Source organism: Erinaceus europaeus, chromosome 17 (genome assembly GCF_950295315.1).
Source record: "Erinaceus europaeus chromosome 17, mEriEur2.1, whole genome shotgun sequence".
NCBI classification, from domain to species: Eukaryota; Metazoa; Chordata; class Mammalia; order Eulipotyphla; family Erinaceidae; genus Erinaceus; species Erinaceus europaeus.
In genome coordinates this window covers 6,709,717-6,728,225 of record NC_080178.1, presented here as the reverse complement: position 1 = coordinate 6,728,225, position 18,509 = coordinate 6,709,717, and the positions used below count along the sequence as shown (strand labels likewise).

The window sequence follows — 18,509 nt, the reverse complement described above, 5'->3', positions numbered from 1 at the left end:
TACTTTGATAATTTGTTCCTATGACTTACTGTACTGGAGGCTGTATAATTTGCCTCTTTAAACACTAATTTTCTCATCTGTAGTTGAGGATAATGGTGGTGAGCCATTGTGGTCCTTGAGCACGTACTTGGGAAAGCGTTCTTGGGAAAAGAGCCAAGGGCCCAGCCACCCAGCCAATTCAGGGAGACTCAGGGAGAAACTCTGTGTTCCTTACCGTGGCGTCTTGCCCTGCATAGTGGTTGAGGACACGGTGCCCGCCAGGATGTCTGTTGGCCCAGTCAGTGACATTGTAGACCTTGCGGTCAATCACCAGCCACTGGTCTTCTTTCTGGTTGTGTCTCTGGATCTCCTGCCAAGTGAACCTTTTTCGGGGCCTGTCGTATTTCCCATTGGCCTCTTGCTTTGCAGAGATATCTGCTTTGCCATTTACTGCTACGGTCTTCCCCTCTGCCTGATGCGTCTCCTCTTCAGGGTTCCCATTGCCCATTGACTCACTTTCAAAAGTCATTGCCCTAGAACACCTGGAATTTTGGAATTGACTCTTGAAATTCTTAACACTCATCTCTGATTGGATCACTAGATATGCCTTTCCTCTTTCTTATATCCCATTACAGTTGGGATCCTATACAGAAAACTTTTTTTTTTTTTAGCTTAATTGTCTTTTCTTAAAACATTCAGCTTTTCACTTCTCTGTCTGTCCTATTTTTCTGTCCTGATGAAGACCAGTCTACCTTTATGTCTTAGGAAATCCCTCCCCTCCTCACCTCTGCTTTCCCTGATGTTGGTGTCTTTATGGTGCCCTCCTACATTATTAAAAGTCCCTGCATTTAGAACTGGAGCCAATCACAATCTGGTTGGATGTTCTGATCGTCCCCCAGGGGGAGAGGCTTGGCTTCTGGCTTCACATCTGGCTGGGTTTTGTTCTCAGGTGTCCTGACAGGTGAATGGGGATTATTTTGATTTGTCAGTTGTTCACATTAGCAAAGCTTTCACAATCTCTGGGAGGATGTGAATGCTTAGGGACTTGGGAAATGGTTTATTATTATTATTACTATTATCTTTATTTATTGATTGGATAGAGGCAGCCAGAAATTGAGAGGAAAGGGGAGATAGCTAGAGAGAGAGACAGAGCAACACTTTCAACACAGCTTCACCACTTGTGAAGCTTTTTTCTTAGGGGTGGGGACAGGGTTTTGAATCTAGATCCTTGAGCATTGTAACATGTACGCTCAACTGGATGCTACCACACAGCTTCAGGAAATGTGTTTTATGATGACTGTTATTTTTCCCCTAAGTCTTTTAAGCTAAAAAAAAATGGAAAAGATATGGTTAAGTTAAAGTAAAAAAAAAAAGCAAACAATTTCTTTCTCTTATTTTCCTTTGAGCATTGTCTTTATCTGTCAACCTGCTTCAAGTTAATAACAGCTGGAATTTCCTGGAACATGTGCTGATTTAAGTGTGTTACATCTTGATTTAATTTTCGTATCAATCTTTTGAAGGAGGAGTTACTAGTGCTCCATTTCCCAGGTGAGAAGCATAATGGACTGATGACCCACCTTAGGTAACTGGGCCAGAATGACCCTGATAATGAGAAGTTAACTGGTGCTTGAATCCAGATTTCTGTTTACAAATCCTAAACTCTCCTTTATTTTTTTTCTATTTGCCAAGTCCAGAGTCTAGATATATGTAATAATGATTGGACCCATTATTTATCAGTGAGATGAAAGAAGAGATTCTTGATGTGGTGTTGAAGGAAAAGGGTCTTTGTTATGGGGCTGGGTGGTGATGCACCTGGTTGAGCGCACATGCTACAATGTGTAAGGACCTGGGTTCATGTCCCTGGCTCTCACCTACAGGGGGAAAGCTTTTGACCTGCAGGTGGTGAAGCAGGGCTGCAGATGTCTCTCTGTCTCTCTCCATCTGTATCTCTCCCTGTCCTCTCAAATTCTATAATAATTAAAATAAAAAGTATCACAGTGCTCTCCTATCTCAGCTTCTGACTGTCTCTATCCAATAAATAAATAAATATAATAAAAAACAAAAAAAGAAAAAGGGTCTTGGTTTTAAGAGAAGAGGTGACAGGAAGGGATAGACAAATTTCATTATCATAGGAATCAATCCTAAGTAAATCAACCATGCAGGCCAAGATTTAAGTGCCAAGGATGCTGTTCCAGCACTATTTAGAGTTGTTAAAATTAAAAAATACTAAATCTACAATAGTAAGGAAGAAAGTTAAATGATCATGTATATTGAATATTATACAGTCATAAAATGTGTCCTCATTCAATTTCAGTGGCACATGTACACGTTTGAACACAGCAGGTAAAAACATTAATCAAAACCAATTTACTTAATAGTATAAAATGAGAATATAACTTGCAAAAATATTGGTTTTACTTCTCTATGGAATGTAGTTTTATTTAATTTTTCATTTAATTAATTAATTTATTTACCAGAGCACTGTAGTGCTCAGCTCTGGCTTTTGGTGTTGCTGGATATTAAACTTTTGGTTTTTCAGGCAGGAAAGACTTATTGCACAATCATTACATTACCTCCCAAAGCCTGACATGTAGTGGTACTGCAGTCTTTTTCTGTATTTCTTCATGCATCTGACAAAGTTTCTATAAATGAATATATTCTAGTCTTTTAATTTAAAAAATTTTTTATTTACAAAAAGGAAATATTGACAAAAACCATATGATAAGAGGTGTACAACTCCACACAATTTCCACCACCAGAACTCCATATCCCATCCCTCCCCTGATATCTTTCCTGTTCTTTTTTTTTTTTTAATATTTATAAAAAGGAAACACTGACAAAGAACATAGGATAAGAGGGGAACAATTCTACAAATTCCCACCACCAGAACTCCATGTCCCATCCTCTCCCCTGGTAGCTTTCCTATTGTTTAACCCTCTGGGAGTAAGGGCCCAGGGTCATTATGGGGTGCAGAAGGTGGAAGGTGGAAGGTCTGGCTTCCGGAATTGCTTCCCCACTAAACATGGATGTTGAAGGGTCGATCCATACTCCCAGCCTGTGTGTCTCTTTCCCTAGTGAGGCAGTGCTCTGGGTTGGCAGCGCTCCAGGACACATTGGTGGGGTTGTCTATTCAGGGAAGTCCAGATGGCATCATGGTAGCATCTGGAACCTGGTGGATGAAAAGGGTTAACATGTAGAGCCAAACAAATTGTTGACCAACCATGAACCTGTAACTAATATGACAATAGTAGGTAAAAGGATATCCTGAGTCATAAGATGTTTTTCAAAGGATTATAATCATGTTACATTCAGGGTTATTTAGTATTTTGAGCAGAAATATATATTTTTTAAAAACCCATCTTTTTAGACATTTTTTAAGAGTGTGACTAATCAAATTACCCCATCCAAAAATGGGAAGAGGACAGTGATAGTATATTTACCTCAGAAGAGATCCAAAGGGCCGAGAAACACATGAAAAAATGCTCCAAGTCTTTGATTGTCAGATAAATGCAAATAAACATAGCAATGAGATAACACTTCACTCCTGTGAGAATGTCATACAACAGAAAAGGTAGCAGCAACAAATGTTGGAGAGGTTGTGGGGTCAAAGGAACCCTCCTGCTCTGCTTGTTCAGAATGTAAATTGGCCCAACCTCTATGGAGAGCAGTCTGGAGAACTCTCAGAAGGCTAGAAATGGACCTACCCTATGATCCTGCAATTCATCTGCTAGGGATATATCCTAAGGAACCCAACATATCCATCCAGAAAGATCTGTGTACACATATGTTCTTAGCAGCACAGTTTGTAATAGCCAAAACCTGGAAGCAACCCATGTATCCAACAACAGATGAGTGACTAAGCAAGTTGTGGTATATATACATATATATACAATTGAATACTACTCATCTATTAAGAATGGTGACTTCACCTTTTTCACCCCATTTTAGATGGTGCTTGAAGAAATCATGTTAAGTGAAATAATTCAGAAACAGAAGGATGAATATGAGATGGTCTCACTCTCAGGCAGAAGTTGAAAAAGAATATCAGAAGATAAAACACAAGTAAACCAGAGCTGGAATTAGTGTATTGCACAAAAGTAAAAGACTCTGGGGTGGGTGGGTCGGGGAGAGTATAGGATGACAGAGGACCTAGTGGGGGTTGTTTTGTTATGGGGAAAACTGAGAAATATTATGTACAAACTATTGTGTTTACTGTCGAATGTAAAAAATTAATCCCCCAATAAAGAAATTAATAAAAAGGTATGACTAATGGAAAATAATGACCTTCAACTCTGATATTTATATGATAATGAATTTTTAATCCCTAATATATATTTAAAGCTTATTTTGAACATATATAAGCTTAGTAAAATCCAAAACACTTCTTAATATTTTAAATACCCATGTGAAGGTTTTTGTCATGATAACTACAAAATATGTTCTCAAACCATATTTCTGGGAAAATTGGTTGCATAAGATATTACCATGATCACCACATTCTAAGATTATCTTTTGACAAATGTAATATTAGGATGAGAATATGTTCCCAATTTCATAAACATGCTTTAAAAAAAGCTCTATGGGTGACTTGAGGTGCTGAATTTTAACAATGTGAATCTCATGTAGAAAACCTTTTTTCTTACTACTTCTAGAGCTTCTCTCACCACTTTATTTCGCAAACTATAGACTAAAGAGTTCAACATGGGTATCACAATACCATGACACACAGAGGACACTTTCATATTCTCCTCAGAATTACCTGAGGGAGGCTGTATGTACATGTAGGAGAGGGTTCCATAGAAAATGGTGACAGCTGTCAGGTGGGAGGCACAGGTGGAGAAGTCTTTCTTCCTACTGGAAGCAGAAGACATCTTCAGGATGGCAGTCAGGATAAGTAGGTAGGAGAGGATCATGACTGACACAGTGAACATTATGTTAAATACCGTGAAGAGAAAAAGTGGCCTGAAGTTGAAGTCAGTGTTGGAGCACGAGAGGGTGATAATTGGAGGGATATCACAGAAAAAGTAATTGATGATATTTCTGCAGAAGGACAGTGAAAATGTAAATCCTGTGCACATACAGGAATTAATTGACCCTGCAAATAAGAGGCAGCTACCAACTGGATACAGGCTTTTTGAGACATGATTATGGGATAGTGAAGTGGGTTGAAGATGGCCACATAGCTGTTTCCAGACATGGCAGACAGAAGGTAACAGTCACTGGTGACAAAAATTACATAAATGAACAATTGCAGGACACAGCCCCCAAATGATATTGGTTTATCCTCTATGACGAAATTTTGCAGCATATTGCGAGTGATGGCAGAAGTGTAACAAACATCCACAGAAGCCAAATGCTATAGGAAGTGTTTGAAGTCTCGAATCTATCTTGATGAGCAGAATCATGCCAACATTCCCCACCATGGTGGCAACATAGATGACTAAGAACATGATGAAGAGGACGTGTCAAAATTTGTGTTGATTAGCAAATCCCAAAAGAAAAAATTCATCTTTTCAGTGCTATTTCCTAGCGTCATGGCTGCCAAAACTTTATCAAAGACAAAGTGGAAAGATGATGAAGGCCATTTTTTGTGACTTTTCAAAGTAAAATCACTATCCTATTTAAGACAACTTTATCCATAGTATTTTCACAGCCAACACTCACATTAATGTTTAAATCTTTCCATATATCTTTATTTTCTTGATGAGATGCTACACATAAAAGTGATGTATGTGTCATTGATTCATTTTTAAAAATGTATTTGAGACTGATTTCTAATTTCTTTTTTTTTTTTTTTCCCTCCTCCAGGGTTATTACTGGGCTCGGTGCCTGCACCATGAATCCACCGCTCCTGGAGGCCTTTTTCCCCCCCCCTTTTGTTGCCCTTGTTGTAGCTTCGTTGTGGTTATTATTATTGCGCTTGTTGGCACAATTCGTTGTTGGATAGGACAGAGAGAAATGGAGAGAGGAGGGGAAGACAGAGAAGGGGAGAAAAAGATAGACACCTGCAGACCTGCTTCACTGCCTGTGAAGCAACTCCCCTGCAGGTGGGGAGCCGGGGGCTCGAACCGGGATCCTTACTCCGGTCCCTGCGCTTTGCGCCACATGTGCTTAACTAATTTCTAATTTCTAACATATATGATCCAAAGAAATTTGATTAACATATATTTCCACTGTATCAAAGAAGTAGTCATTTGCATAAAGGAACATTCAACATACGTATCTTTTCTTTTAATCAGATACTTTTCATAATCCTCATTCATTTTCCCAAAATTAGTAGCATTAGTTGGAGAAGACTCTTACAAAAGTATGTTCATAGTCCTCATTTGTTTGAAGGCTTCTATAACTGGCTTTATACTGCTGACCTAGTATGCAACTTCCATCCAGGTCACAATCTTCATGAAACAGAAAGTTCTCATAGCAAGTGTATATTGTAAACATCCAATGGACAAAGAAGGGGCATCTGTTCACTGAAATACGAGAAGGAAATAAAGATCTCTTGAAGGAAGCCAAAACAATTTTGAAATTCATGAGTAACATTTGCATAGATATACAAGGGCGAGTTTTACGATAATTACTACTATCATGGTGAAGAATTGAGAATATATTTCTGAAGGAAATACATGGGGATTAAATCATTAACTGTTATTTATGTATTGATTGTATTGTGCCTAAATATACTGTTATTCTATTCTTTGCATGATTTTCACACTCATATGGGTAAACTATAATTTTATCAAAGAAATTAGTCATAGTGGTATAATCCACTCTCTCATGGCATTGTTAGAGATTTACTCTGCTAGCATCCATTCTAAACAGAGATGTACATTTCTGTAGAAGAGATGGTGAATAGCTTTAATGGTAAAAAATGAGCTAAATTAAGGCCACTATTGATGTCTTTATAGCCTTTTGAGAAGTGAGTACAGTAAGATCATTTTGTAGTAACAGAAAAGAAATAATTCTGTTTAATATTAAGCCAGGACTGAGGAGAAATAGCTTCATTTCAGTCCCTTTCTCAGGATAGCTTGTTACAAAATAACTGAAATGCCCTTTCAAGGAGACATCAATTCAGGTGGGATAAACACTTGTCAGGAAACACAAGGTTAAGGTCAATGTACTCAAGAACCTTGATAAGATCAGTTCCAACACAAGACACTTAGACCTTGCCCACACATGACTAGATGTGGGACCTCATTATGTAGTCATAATTATAAAAAAATTACTTTTATTTATAAAAAGGAAACACTGACAAAACCATAGGATACGAGGGGTACAACTGCACACAATTCCCACTGCCAGAACTCCATATCCCATCCCCTCCTTTGATAGCTTTCCTATTCTTTAACCCTTTGGGAGTATGAACCCAAGGTCAATGTGAGATGCAGGAGGTGAAAGGTCTGGCTTCTGTAATTGCTTCCCCACTGAACATGGGAGTTGACAGGTTGATCCATACTCCCACCCTGCCTCTCTCTTTCTAGTAGTGTGGGGTTCTGGGGAAGTGGAACTCCAAGACACATTCGTGGGGTTGTCTGTCCAGGGAGGTCTAGTTGGCATCATGTTAGTATCTGGAACCTGGTGGCTGAAAAGAGAGTTAACATACAAAGCCAAATAAATTGTTGACCAGTCATGAACCTAACTGCAGAATAGTGCAGATAAAGAGTTGCGGGGGGGGGTGTCTCCATTTTGCAGATAGCTAGTAGGCATATTTTAGTTATAATCCAAAGGGCCTATGGCTATACTAGTTTTTTTGTTTTCCCTGAGTCTGAAATCTGATATTCATGTAGATCCAAGTTATTGTCTGGGGAGATGATGTCATGGCTGGGAAAAGGACCAGAAAGCTGGATCAGGGAAGACAAAAGTTCCCAAATATGCAAAAGGATGTATAAATATTGTTGACAGTAAACCCCATCGATTTGATGTGATAATAATCAAATTTAATACTACAGGAAGGACATGTAATACTGAGTCAACAACAACCAATGGATTGACTCAATTATTTGGTTATTCATGCACTTTCCCAGGAATTCTCAGCTATGCTGAGTTCCCTCACCTATTTCTACTACACTCCCAGTGAGGAAATGAATCTTCCTAACTGAAGATGAAGTAGGGTAGAGCTATTTTAGATACTTTTACTTTGCCACTTCCTGTACACACCTAACTCAAGGCTGATAATGAAAAATGTGATCTGCTTTGTTTTACCTGCATTGAAGTTGCCCCCAGGTCTTCTTCCTCTAACTGGCTCAGCTTCTCTAGCCACCGAGGTGCCTGTGTGTGATTTCTTGTAACAGGGAGAATTTATATCTATGACCTAAGGGATCGATACTTGCTCCCTTGATAACCTGAACTTCCATGAGCTGAGATGAAATTGTAACAACCAATGTTAATTATTCTCTGCTGAAGAAATATTCAGTTTTCTCAAGGGAGTGCATTTTTGTGTTATTTTTATAAATTTTTGTGAGTGTTGTCTCTGTATTGAGAGACAGAAAAATTGTCTTCCTCCCTTCTCTCCTTGACTCTCCTATGCCTTTTTATTTTCTATTTTCATGTCTGTGTGCTTGTACACAGCAAACCAGTCATCCTTGTGATAAAGCTCTAGTTGCACAAAATTGCATAGAATGAAAATATGACCATCTTCTAGTCCTTGATTTTTTTACCTGTGTTTTCACTCTCTGGATATTATTAGTTAGAAGTGTTTATATTCCTTCAGATATAAGCCTTTCTCTGCATGTGAAAACACTGACATTTATACTGTTTCACTTCCTGATACAAACAAGAGTGCATTTTTTCAACATTTTATGTAACTTATTTTACACTTAATATTTCTGATTGGTTTCTCTATATCAGTACAGAAAGTTCTTGTAAAAACACAATTGAACATAGGTACAAAATAAACACTACTGGATATTAAGGACATCAAAAACAATACCACAATGAGACATTACTTCAAGCAGGGTAGAATTCATATATATATATATATATATATATATATATATATATATATATATATTGAACTATCAAATTTTGGTGTGCAGAAAAAGGGATTCAGCAACACTGTCAGTGAGAATACATTTCTGTAGCCTCTTTGGAAATTGACATGGAGATTCCTGAAGTAAAAATAGAAATACCTAATGATGCAGAAATACCACTCCTAGGCATCTGCATAGATGATATACAATCACTTATTGAAACGGATATATGCTTAATCTTAATAGCAACATTATTTAAAAACTCTAGATATGGACTCTACATAAGTCCCCATTGGTAGATGACATTGGATCAAAATGTTGGAGTATATATTTTTGACAGAAAACTGTCTGCCATTAAAAAAAATGAAATTCTGACTTTTGTGGAAATATGAATAGAATCTGAGAGTATGCTAAGTGAAGTAAGTCACAAAATGAAAGAGTAGTTGGCTACACTCACATCTGAAATACAAAAAACTAGAACAGTCAAACTGGTAAAATACAGCCAAAATGCAATTGGCTTCTAGAAAAATATGTAGATTATTAAAAGGTGAGGGAAAAGAGGGTCCAGCAGAATGGTAGAGGGGGTCAGTTAGATAGTGTAATGGTACCGAAACTTTGGTAATGGGCAGTAGTGCAGTGGGTTAAAAGCACACAGCGCTAATAACAAGGACCAGTGCAAGGATCCTGGTTGGAGGCCCATGCTCCTGACCTGCAGGGGACTCTTTTTTGCTGGCCATTATAATTAAATTTTGAGACATTTTTACATTCATAGGGAGTGATTGGAATGATTTTTGAAGGACATATATAGGGATTTAAATATTGGTCATTTGTATTTGGAAATGTATTGTGCTGAGATTAATTTCTGATGTTAGTTTATTCTTCATATAATTTATACATTTGATGTGAAACACTTAAATAACAGAAATTAACCATACTACAAAAATCTATACCTCAAAGCATCTTTCTCTTTTGATATTCTATTTTATATATTTATTTGATAGAGACAGAGAGAAATTGAGAGGTGGAGGTAGAGAAAGAGAGAGAGAGAGAGAAGAGACAGGGGAAGAAATTAGCTCCCAAATATAGGAAAAGTGTATAAATATTGTTGACTGTAAACCCCACTGATTTGATCTGGGGCCCATATTCAGCTTAGGCATCTATGTAACCTCTACATCCCTGTAGATACAAACTTGCTTTCTGTTGTCATCAGTAGGAACATTTTGAGTTGCATGCAACATGGAATTTGAGACAGGAAAATGCAGGGTTGAGTCAAGGCTAGAATTATTATCATCCATCTTATCATCTGAGTTTTGAGCCAGCCTGTACATGGCAATTCAGTCCACAAGTAGCAATGATATTTTAATGTTTTCCATAAAACTTGAATTCATGAAACCCCAGGGTTCAATATTTGAGATCACAGACACTAGAGGTGAGTGGTGCTCTGGCCTCTCTCATGAAAGTATATAAATATTTTGAAATATAGAAAATTAAAGAAGCTATTTTAAATTTGTTGTTAATAATGACAAAAATTAGGTACCTAGATGAGATGGAGAAATGCATTATTAAAGTACAAGACTTGCAGGCTCGAGTTTTCGCGAGTCTTGGGATTGTCCCCAGCACTACCATAAGCCGAAGCTTAGTATACTCTGGCCTCTGTCTCTGTCTCATAAAAATAAGTAGAAAATGATAATTAAGTCTTTTAGTTAAAATATCGATATAATGACATTTAGAAAATACAACTCTGTTTAGAAGCTTTCTCATGACTAAAATGTTGGCTAGCATCATTGAATGGAATTTAATATGTAAGCAGTATATTTTTCTCCATATTAATATCAAACTCATTGCAATCCTAATGCAATAACTATAAGAATTTTAAGTATACTTGGAAAAAAAGATTGTTTTCTGACTTCAGATTTGATAAGAACTAAGTCCTTATGATTAAAGATTAGATTTGTAATGTTTTAGGGTGTGATGGTTAGTTTATTTTGCCAAAACACCACTCACCTCTGTATTATGACCGTTCAGGAGATTAAACATGGGACCTCAAATTCTCAGGCATAAAAGTCTTCTGTATAATCACTATGCTATCTTCCCTTCCCTGAGATGGTAAGTGTTAGGTAAAAATGTATCAAACCGGGTGGTGTAGAAAATTCAACGTGGTTAATGAGGTTAACCTGATGCCTTCATTATATTAAATATTCAATAAGATATAGAAAGACAGGGCTAACTTGTAGTAGTGTGACAGGCAATAGCTGTCTTCAGTTTGATATCTCAAGGGTTAAGGAGCAAAATGTTTGTTTGAGTTACCTCTGTACGTTAATTTGCTATAAAATAGATGATTTTCAACCTTTTCATGGAGGCGTCCATTCTGTGGGTAAAAGTGCTTGTCATGGGAGAACTTGTGATTTCTCTACTTAAATTAGAACCTATAAAATAATAATATTTAACATATCAATTTAAACATTTTGTATTTTAATAAAATGTGTGGCATTATGGCAGACAATTTCCAAGACTTATTCAAAATCACTACAATGACTGCACATGCATACACACAGTAGATGGCTGGCTTTGAAATAATTATTTGCTCTATGTACATCAGAATTTCCAAAAATTTCAAATAAACTTACATCTTTCTAATGGCAATATTTTTTCTAGAATATTCAGGTAAAATTATTTCCAATAAATGTTACTGCATTTCTCTTATCCTAAGATCTTATCTATTAAAAGAGGTAGCATTGATTTATAAAGTGTTTATTGAAGACATTTTTATTGGTGTTAAAATATCTCCATAGAATAAATTCACATACTAAACTTCAGTAATTTGGGTTTCACTTAAAATAATTTTTTCCTCATCAGTTTTAGAGCTTCCTTTACCTCATTTCTTAAACTACAGATTAGAGGACTCAACATAGGGATCACTATGCCATAAAACACAGAGGCCACTTTCATGTTCTCCTCAGCATTACCTGAGGGAGGCTGTAGGTCCATGTAGGAGAGGGTTCCATAGAAAATGGTGACAGCTGTCAGGAGGGAGGCACAGGTGGAGAAGGCTTTCTTCCTCCCGGAAGCAGAAGACATCTTCAGGATGGCAGCCAGGATATGTAGGTAGGGGAATATGACAACTTATACTGTGAACAGCAAGGTAAAACCTACTAAAACAACAATTAACATGAAATTGATGTCAATTTTGGAGCAAGAAAGGACAAGAATCAGGGAACCATCACAGAAGAAGTGATTGATGGTATTAGAATGTAAAGAATGTCAAGCCTGTGTGCACAGAAGAATTTGTTGAGCCCAGAGCATAGGCACCAACTACCAATTGGATTCAGGCTCTTGGAGACATGACTATGGAATAGTGAAGTGGGTGGCAGATGGCCATGGCAGCCAGGAGGTAACAGTCATTGGTGGTGAATGTCGTATCAACCAGTAACTGCACCAGACAACCTCTGAATGATAATGCTTTGTCTTCTGCTATGAAGTTCTGTAACATCTTGGGAGTGATGGCAGAAGAATAACAGATGTCCACAAAAGCCAAATGTTGTAGAAAGAAGCATATGGGTGTATGAAGTCTAAGATCTGTCTTCATGAATAGAATCATGCCAATGTTCCCCACTATGGTGGTGACATAGATGACTAAGAATATTCTGAAGAGAATTTATCAAAACTTGTGTTGAACAGCAAATCCCAGAAGAAAGAATTCTGTCATTTGTGTGTTATTTCTTTGTGTCATGGCTATCAAAAGTCTAGAACAAACTAAGAGGAGGAACCAAGAAAAAAGGGAGATCTTGTGACTTTCAGAAAGGAGAATCGACCTTACATTTCATATCACTATTTTAGAAGCGTGTTTGTGGCAAACACTCACAGTAACATATGCCTTTCAAGATTTTTGATAGGAAATCACCACATAGAAATGACTGTAATTTATAGAACAATTTTCAAGATATATCTGACTGCTTTGTGATTCTAACAAACATAGATTGAATATGTCAGTTACGCATTTTTCATTTTATTAGTGGATGAATGAATTATGGTTCAGCCGCTGATACATGGGTGAATGTCTCATCTCCCTGTGATATATCTTTGCAAAAAACTATCACTCACAACTTATTTCTTTTTCTGCCATCACGTACTGGGACCCCAACACTGAACTCCCCACCCCAAGACCTCTTCTTTTCTTACCATCTGAAGAGTCCTATACTTTGGTCCTATAAGAGACCAAATCCAGTCCAACTTTTACTTTCTGTTTTCTGATTTTGTCCTTTCTTATAATAAATTTCTACCTATAAGTGACATCACCTCTTATCTTTACAGTGTAGTTTTTGAACATAGTTATATACCTTCCTCAAAAATTATAATTTCCTCAGATATTTTTCACTTTAATGTTGGTATAGTAGTTAAAATAAACACCATTAATTTGATAAATTAATTTGATAAGATATGTTCATTGCTACCAGATTTGAAGACATCTGGGAGACTTTCTTCTACCCTTACAATGCAACTCCTATCTAAGTATTTATATAAGCATATAATTCTACTAGTTTAATATCCTTTCTTCCTGTACAGGGTCACTTGGTTATAATCTTACATTTATGATCACATTATGTCTTTGATATTGTGTCATAGCTGGAAGACAAATCATTCTGCATCAATTTTTATAAATATATGCTAATAATGAATCTCATCTTTTAAAAATTAATTAATTCCCCTTTGTTGCCTTTGTTTTATTGTTGTAGTTATTATTGATGTTGTCATTGTTGGATAGGACAGAGAGAAATGGAGAGAGGAGGGGGAGACAAAGAGGGGGATAGAAAGATAGACACCTGCAAACCTGCTTCCCAGCTTATGAAGTGACTCCCCTGCAGGTGGGGAGCCTGGGGCTGGAACTGGGATCCTTATGACAGCCCTTGCACTTTGCGCCACCTGCACTTAACCCACTGCACTAGTAACATGAATCTCATGTTCTTTTCTACTTTGAATTATGTTATCTCTGACCCTAATTAGGTAGACATGTGCAATGTTCCATTCATTCTTCCTCCCTTTCTTTCTATACAGAGATAGATAGAGAATGAGAGAGAGAAAGATATCTCAGCACTGCTGAAGTTCTCTTCAACATGTAGGGGACTGAGCTAAAACTTGGGTCACACACATATGGTAAAGAAGTGCACTTTTCAAGTGAACTCTTTCACTAACCTTGGTGGGTAGTTTTTAAACATGATGATTTCAAACTTTGAATTCCTCAAATTCTCTCATTCTCATGTCTTTACACTTGAAGATCATGCTATAATGCTAAGCATGTAGACTATGGGTGCTGGGAAATTGTGCAGATGCAGTCACATCTGCCATGTTGTCCCCTCAGACTACTGCTAGTTGAGAGTTGGGACATTCTTGGAGAGCCTGTTCCGCCATGTTGTACCCTCAGGGCATTGTCAATTCCCTGTGATAGTTGGAGTGCTATGGTTACACCTCCCCCTTCTCATTCTCACGACAGCTATTCCCATAAAAGCCCTCTTTCTTCCACCCCTCACTCTCTTGCCTGCCTTTCACTTTGGTGATTAGATGCAGGGAAGGTTGCTCTGCGAGGTGGCCATTTTTGCTACCTCCACGTGGCCCAAACTGCTGCTCTCTCACCCACCTCTGAGGTTCCAGCCCAAATAAAGGATTGTGTTCCCTTTTGCTCTAAACCTCCTTTTTCTGCATCCCGCCACTGCTGCAAGCGACACCTGATTCCAATGTGTTCTGCACTCATGCCCTGCAGGGCGGCCTGGCCTGAGGTCCAGAAAAGCTGCCCAGACACAGGTAAGTGGCAACCGTCTGACTCTGTGGCCCCGTGTTTCCCCCCACCATGGGATTTTTCCAGCTTTACAAGGAGGCGTCCCAGACATTTTATTCTTTTCTCATGGGACAGGCTCTCTATCTCAGAGATGCTTTACTACTGGGGGCTCTACTTGGGGCTGCACTGTGGGTTGTCTTGGCTATGTTTGCAGCTTTCAGGATAAATATAAGGCGTCCTGCCAAAAGGTTAAGAGACCTTGAGGCTGAGATACAAGTGTTAAAGAAGATGTTCTCGGTGCTTAGCCACCCTAAGCCTTCTGTATTTTGCCCCTAGAGTTCTGTTTTGGCAGACACATGTTTGGTTTCTCCGGCAGCCACTTCTTCAGCAGCTTCCACTTCTGTGATTCCTCCCCCTGCTGATACCTCATCATTAAGAGAACTTGAGGCTGAGATACAAGAGTTACAGAAGATGTTCTCAGTGTTTAGTCACCCTAAGCCTTCTGTATTTTGCCCCGAGACTTCTGTTTTGGCAGACACGTGTTCGGTTTCTCTGGCAGCCATTTCTCCAGCAGCTTCCACTTCCATGACTCCTTCCCCCACTGATACCTCATCATCAAACCAAGTCCACACCTTCCTGGTAAATGTGGCCCCCAATAAACAGAAGGCTCAGGTGTGGCATCCATACTCCTCTAGAGAAATCAGAGGACTCAAAAAGGCAGTGAAGGAGGATGGAATCCATGCCCCATGGACCAAGTCCATTATACAAGGCTTTTTCCAGCTCCTTAATACCCCCCTGAGATTGCAGGGACTTAGCTCTTGCTGAACTCCCAGACCCCCTCTACTTGCAATGGGAGGCATGCTTTTGTGATGAATGCTCAAAACAATCCCAGAAAAATAGTCAGAAACAGCTACAGTGGAACTTTGATGCATTGTTTGGAGTGGGAGAGTTTGAAACTGGAATTCAGCAGGCAGAAGCCAAGTTTCCAGTCAGTTATTTTGAACAGGTACACATCTGTGCAACACAATCATGGGGAGAGGTTAACCCCATCCACAGGAGAGGCCTCAGTCCCCATTAACTCCCTTCACCAAGAAACTGATGAATCCTTAGCTAACTTCATTGCCAGGGTGAGGTTAACCTTAGAGAGAAAGATTTATAATCCTGAAGTCCGCTCTCTCCTCGTGTGTTCTATTGTCTGGGATGGCATGATTCCGCAATTCCATCAGGCATGTCTCAGTCTTAAACACCAACACCCAGATAATTGAATTTTAGTGGCACAGGAACTTAGACCAGGCTCTTATGGGGCACCCATTATGACACAAGTTTATGCAGTTATCCCATTAATCAAAACGAGGCCTGCATTCAGTGCGGTAACCAAGGGCATTGGCATAACCAGTGTCCAGATAAGCTGTGACCATGCCTCCAGTCAGGGCAACCACAATTCCAGTCAGGGCAACCATGCATCCCGTCAGGGCAACCACGCCTCCAGTTAGGGCAACCACGCCTTAAGTCAGGGAGCCACGAACTCCTTGTCCTAGATGTCAGAAAGGTTTTCATGGGAAGAGAGATTGTTGGTCCATGTTTCATAAAGATGGCATGCCCCTGAATGGTACAAATTCAGGGCCTGAGATTTTGTGGACCACTCCTGTCTTAGAACGAGGTCACCCTACTATGACAGTAAGGATTGACAATATTCCTTTTAAATATTTGATTGACACGGGGCAGAAAAGATGATTTTAAGGCAAGCAGAAGTTCCCCCGAATTTGGAACTCCTCCCAGGACCCCGTTTACATGGAGTTGGAGGGTTGACCCAAGCCTTTCTCACATGAGATTCGTTCATGTGGGAAGATCCTGAAGGGACTACTGAGCACTTCCACCCTTTGGTAGCTGATATTAGCACCAACCTACTGGGCAAGGATCTTCTGGAATTTCTTGATGTTAGGATATCCACAGAAGCCTCTGCAGAGTGTAACACCCGCTCCTGCAAGACTAGATCTAATCAGCACCCCCAATACTAACTGCCACTGTTCATAACCAAACTCCCTGCTTAGATTGGCTTTCTAATGAGCCTGTCTGGGTGGAACAGTGGCCTTTGCCTAGGGATAAACTAGAATTTTTTTTTGAATGGGTGGTACTACCCCAGGGCCTGGCCAGTAGTCCTACAATTTGTCAAGAGGCTGTTAAATCTGCCCTTTTCCCATATATTTATAAGGGCCTTAATGTTTTTCACTACATGGATGATGTCTTAATATGGGGAGAATTAGATACAGATCTCTGTGCCCTACGTGATTTTGTCATTCCTGCATTAAAGAAAAGCAGCCTTAATGTAGCTCCAGAGAAGATACAGCTAATTCCTCCAATATCTTTCTTAGGTTCAGAGATTTCTCTAATCCAAATTTGTCCCTTAAAACCTAGTGTTACTTTCCCTTTTAAGCTTACTCTTGCTTCTTTACAAAGTTTTCTTGGAAATTTAAATTGGCTTAGGAAGTATCTTTATCTGCCTACTAGCTGCCTCCAACCACTTTTTGACCTGTTAAAAGGAAACAAACAACCCTCCTCAAACATATGTTAACTCCAAGGCCTCCTTGGCACTGGAAAGGGTTAACCAGGCCCTTTAGGACATGCACCTTGTTCGATTCTCCCCCTCCTCTCTGGTAAACCTTCTAATCTTTATCTCCACCCCCACAGTAGTGGGGGCACTGTGGCAGAACCATGGGCTTCTCGAGTGGCTTCACATGCCAGTAGGTGGAGCTCCAAGACTCCTCACTGAGGTAGACTCATTAGCATTCATAGTTTGCCAAAGAAGAAACAGGTCTGTACAGGTCTTAGGGAAAGAACTGGATTTAATTATTCTTCCTTTTTCTCTCACAGATACAGAGTGGCTCATATGCCACCATTCCCATTTTGCCATAAGCTTCGTGGGGATTCCAGGACAAATAGATAACCATTTTCCTTCTAATAAATTGATAGCTTCTTTACCTCTTTTGCCTCTACTAGTACATAAACTTTTTTCTCAAGATCCCATCCTCTCTGCTCTTATAGTCTTCACTGATGGTGGAATAAAGGGAGCTGCTGCTCTTATATATTACCCAGAGAAGCAATCCCCTAAACCTCTCTTTACTGAGCTTCCTGAAAATTCCCCTCAGTACAAAGAACTTTATGCTGTTTTCCTTCATTAGAAGCTGTACCAGAATCCTTCTACCTTTTTTCTGACAGTGTGTATACTGTTAACTTACTTCCATGGCTTACTCATTCTTATGTGAGAATTGATGACAACCCACTTTCCCCTCTCTTGATTCAAATCACCTCTATGCTCTGTTCTCAAACCCAACCACCGTATGTTCAGCACCTTCATTCCAACAGCCCTCTTCCTGGTTCCCTGTCCGAAGAGAATGCTGCAGCTGACCACTTTGCCTCCACAGGAACTCTCCTAGTCTCTGTCTATGATCCTGCTGACTTTCATTCTCTAACCCATGTTAATCTTAAAGGCCTTTGAGCGCGATTTACTGATGTTCCTTTACCACAGTTGAAACATATCCTTACATGTTCCTCCTGTGCAAGTCTCATAAAAACACTTGCTATTCAAACTCTTGGGGTTAACCCCCAAGGCTTAAAATCCAATATTCTTCTTCTAGCGTTTGCCCTTCTTCCGTAGCCAGTCAACAGCGTCAGGTTGAGCCTGATGTAAAGTTTCGAGACCTCCTTTAAATCTGGAGAGGTGGCAGTCATTGACTATGTGGGTCATAGTCTGTCTGTAGCCACAGGGGCAGTTCAGGTCGTCTCCTGCTCCCCAG

General features: G+C 39.2%; 1 protein-coding gene and 2 pseudogenes across 1 annotated transcript in view; all 3 read right to left on the bottom strand.

The window, feature by feature from the left end:
- LOC103110390 (fatty acid desaturase 2-like protein FADS2B) overlaps positions 1–746 on the bottom strand; it is a 36,649-nt gene extending 35,903 nt beyond the window's left edge. The window contains exon 1 of the mRNA XM_007519562.2: positions 215–746. Within this exon, the coding sequence (XP_007519624.2) occupies positions 215–562 (348 nt within the window). The 5' untranslated portion in view covers positions 563–746. The remainder of the gene's footprint in view (positions 1–214) is intronic.
- A 3,810-nt stretch (positions 747–4,556) lies between these two features.
- On the bottom strand, positions 4,557–5,515 carry LOC103110389 (olfactory receptor 5AK2-like; annotated as a pseudogene).
- A 6,262-nt stretch (positions 5,516–11,777) lies between these two features.
- LOC103110287 (putative olfactory receptor 5AK3) lies at positions 11,778–12,675 on the bottom strand (annotated as a pseudogene).
- Between the last annotated feature and the right edge of the window lie 5,834 nt (positions 12,676–18,509).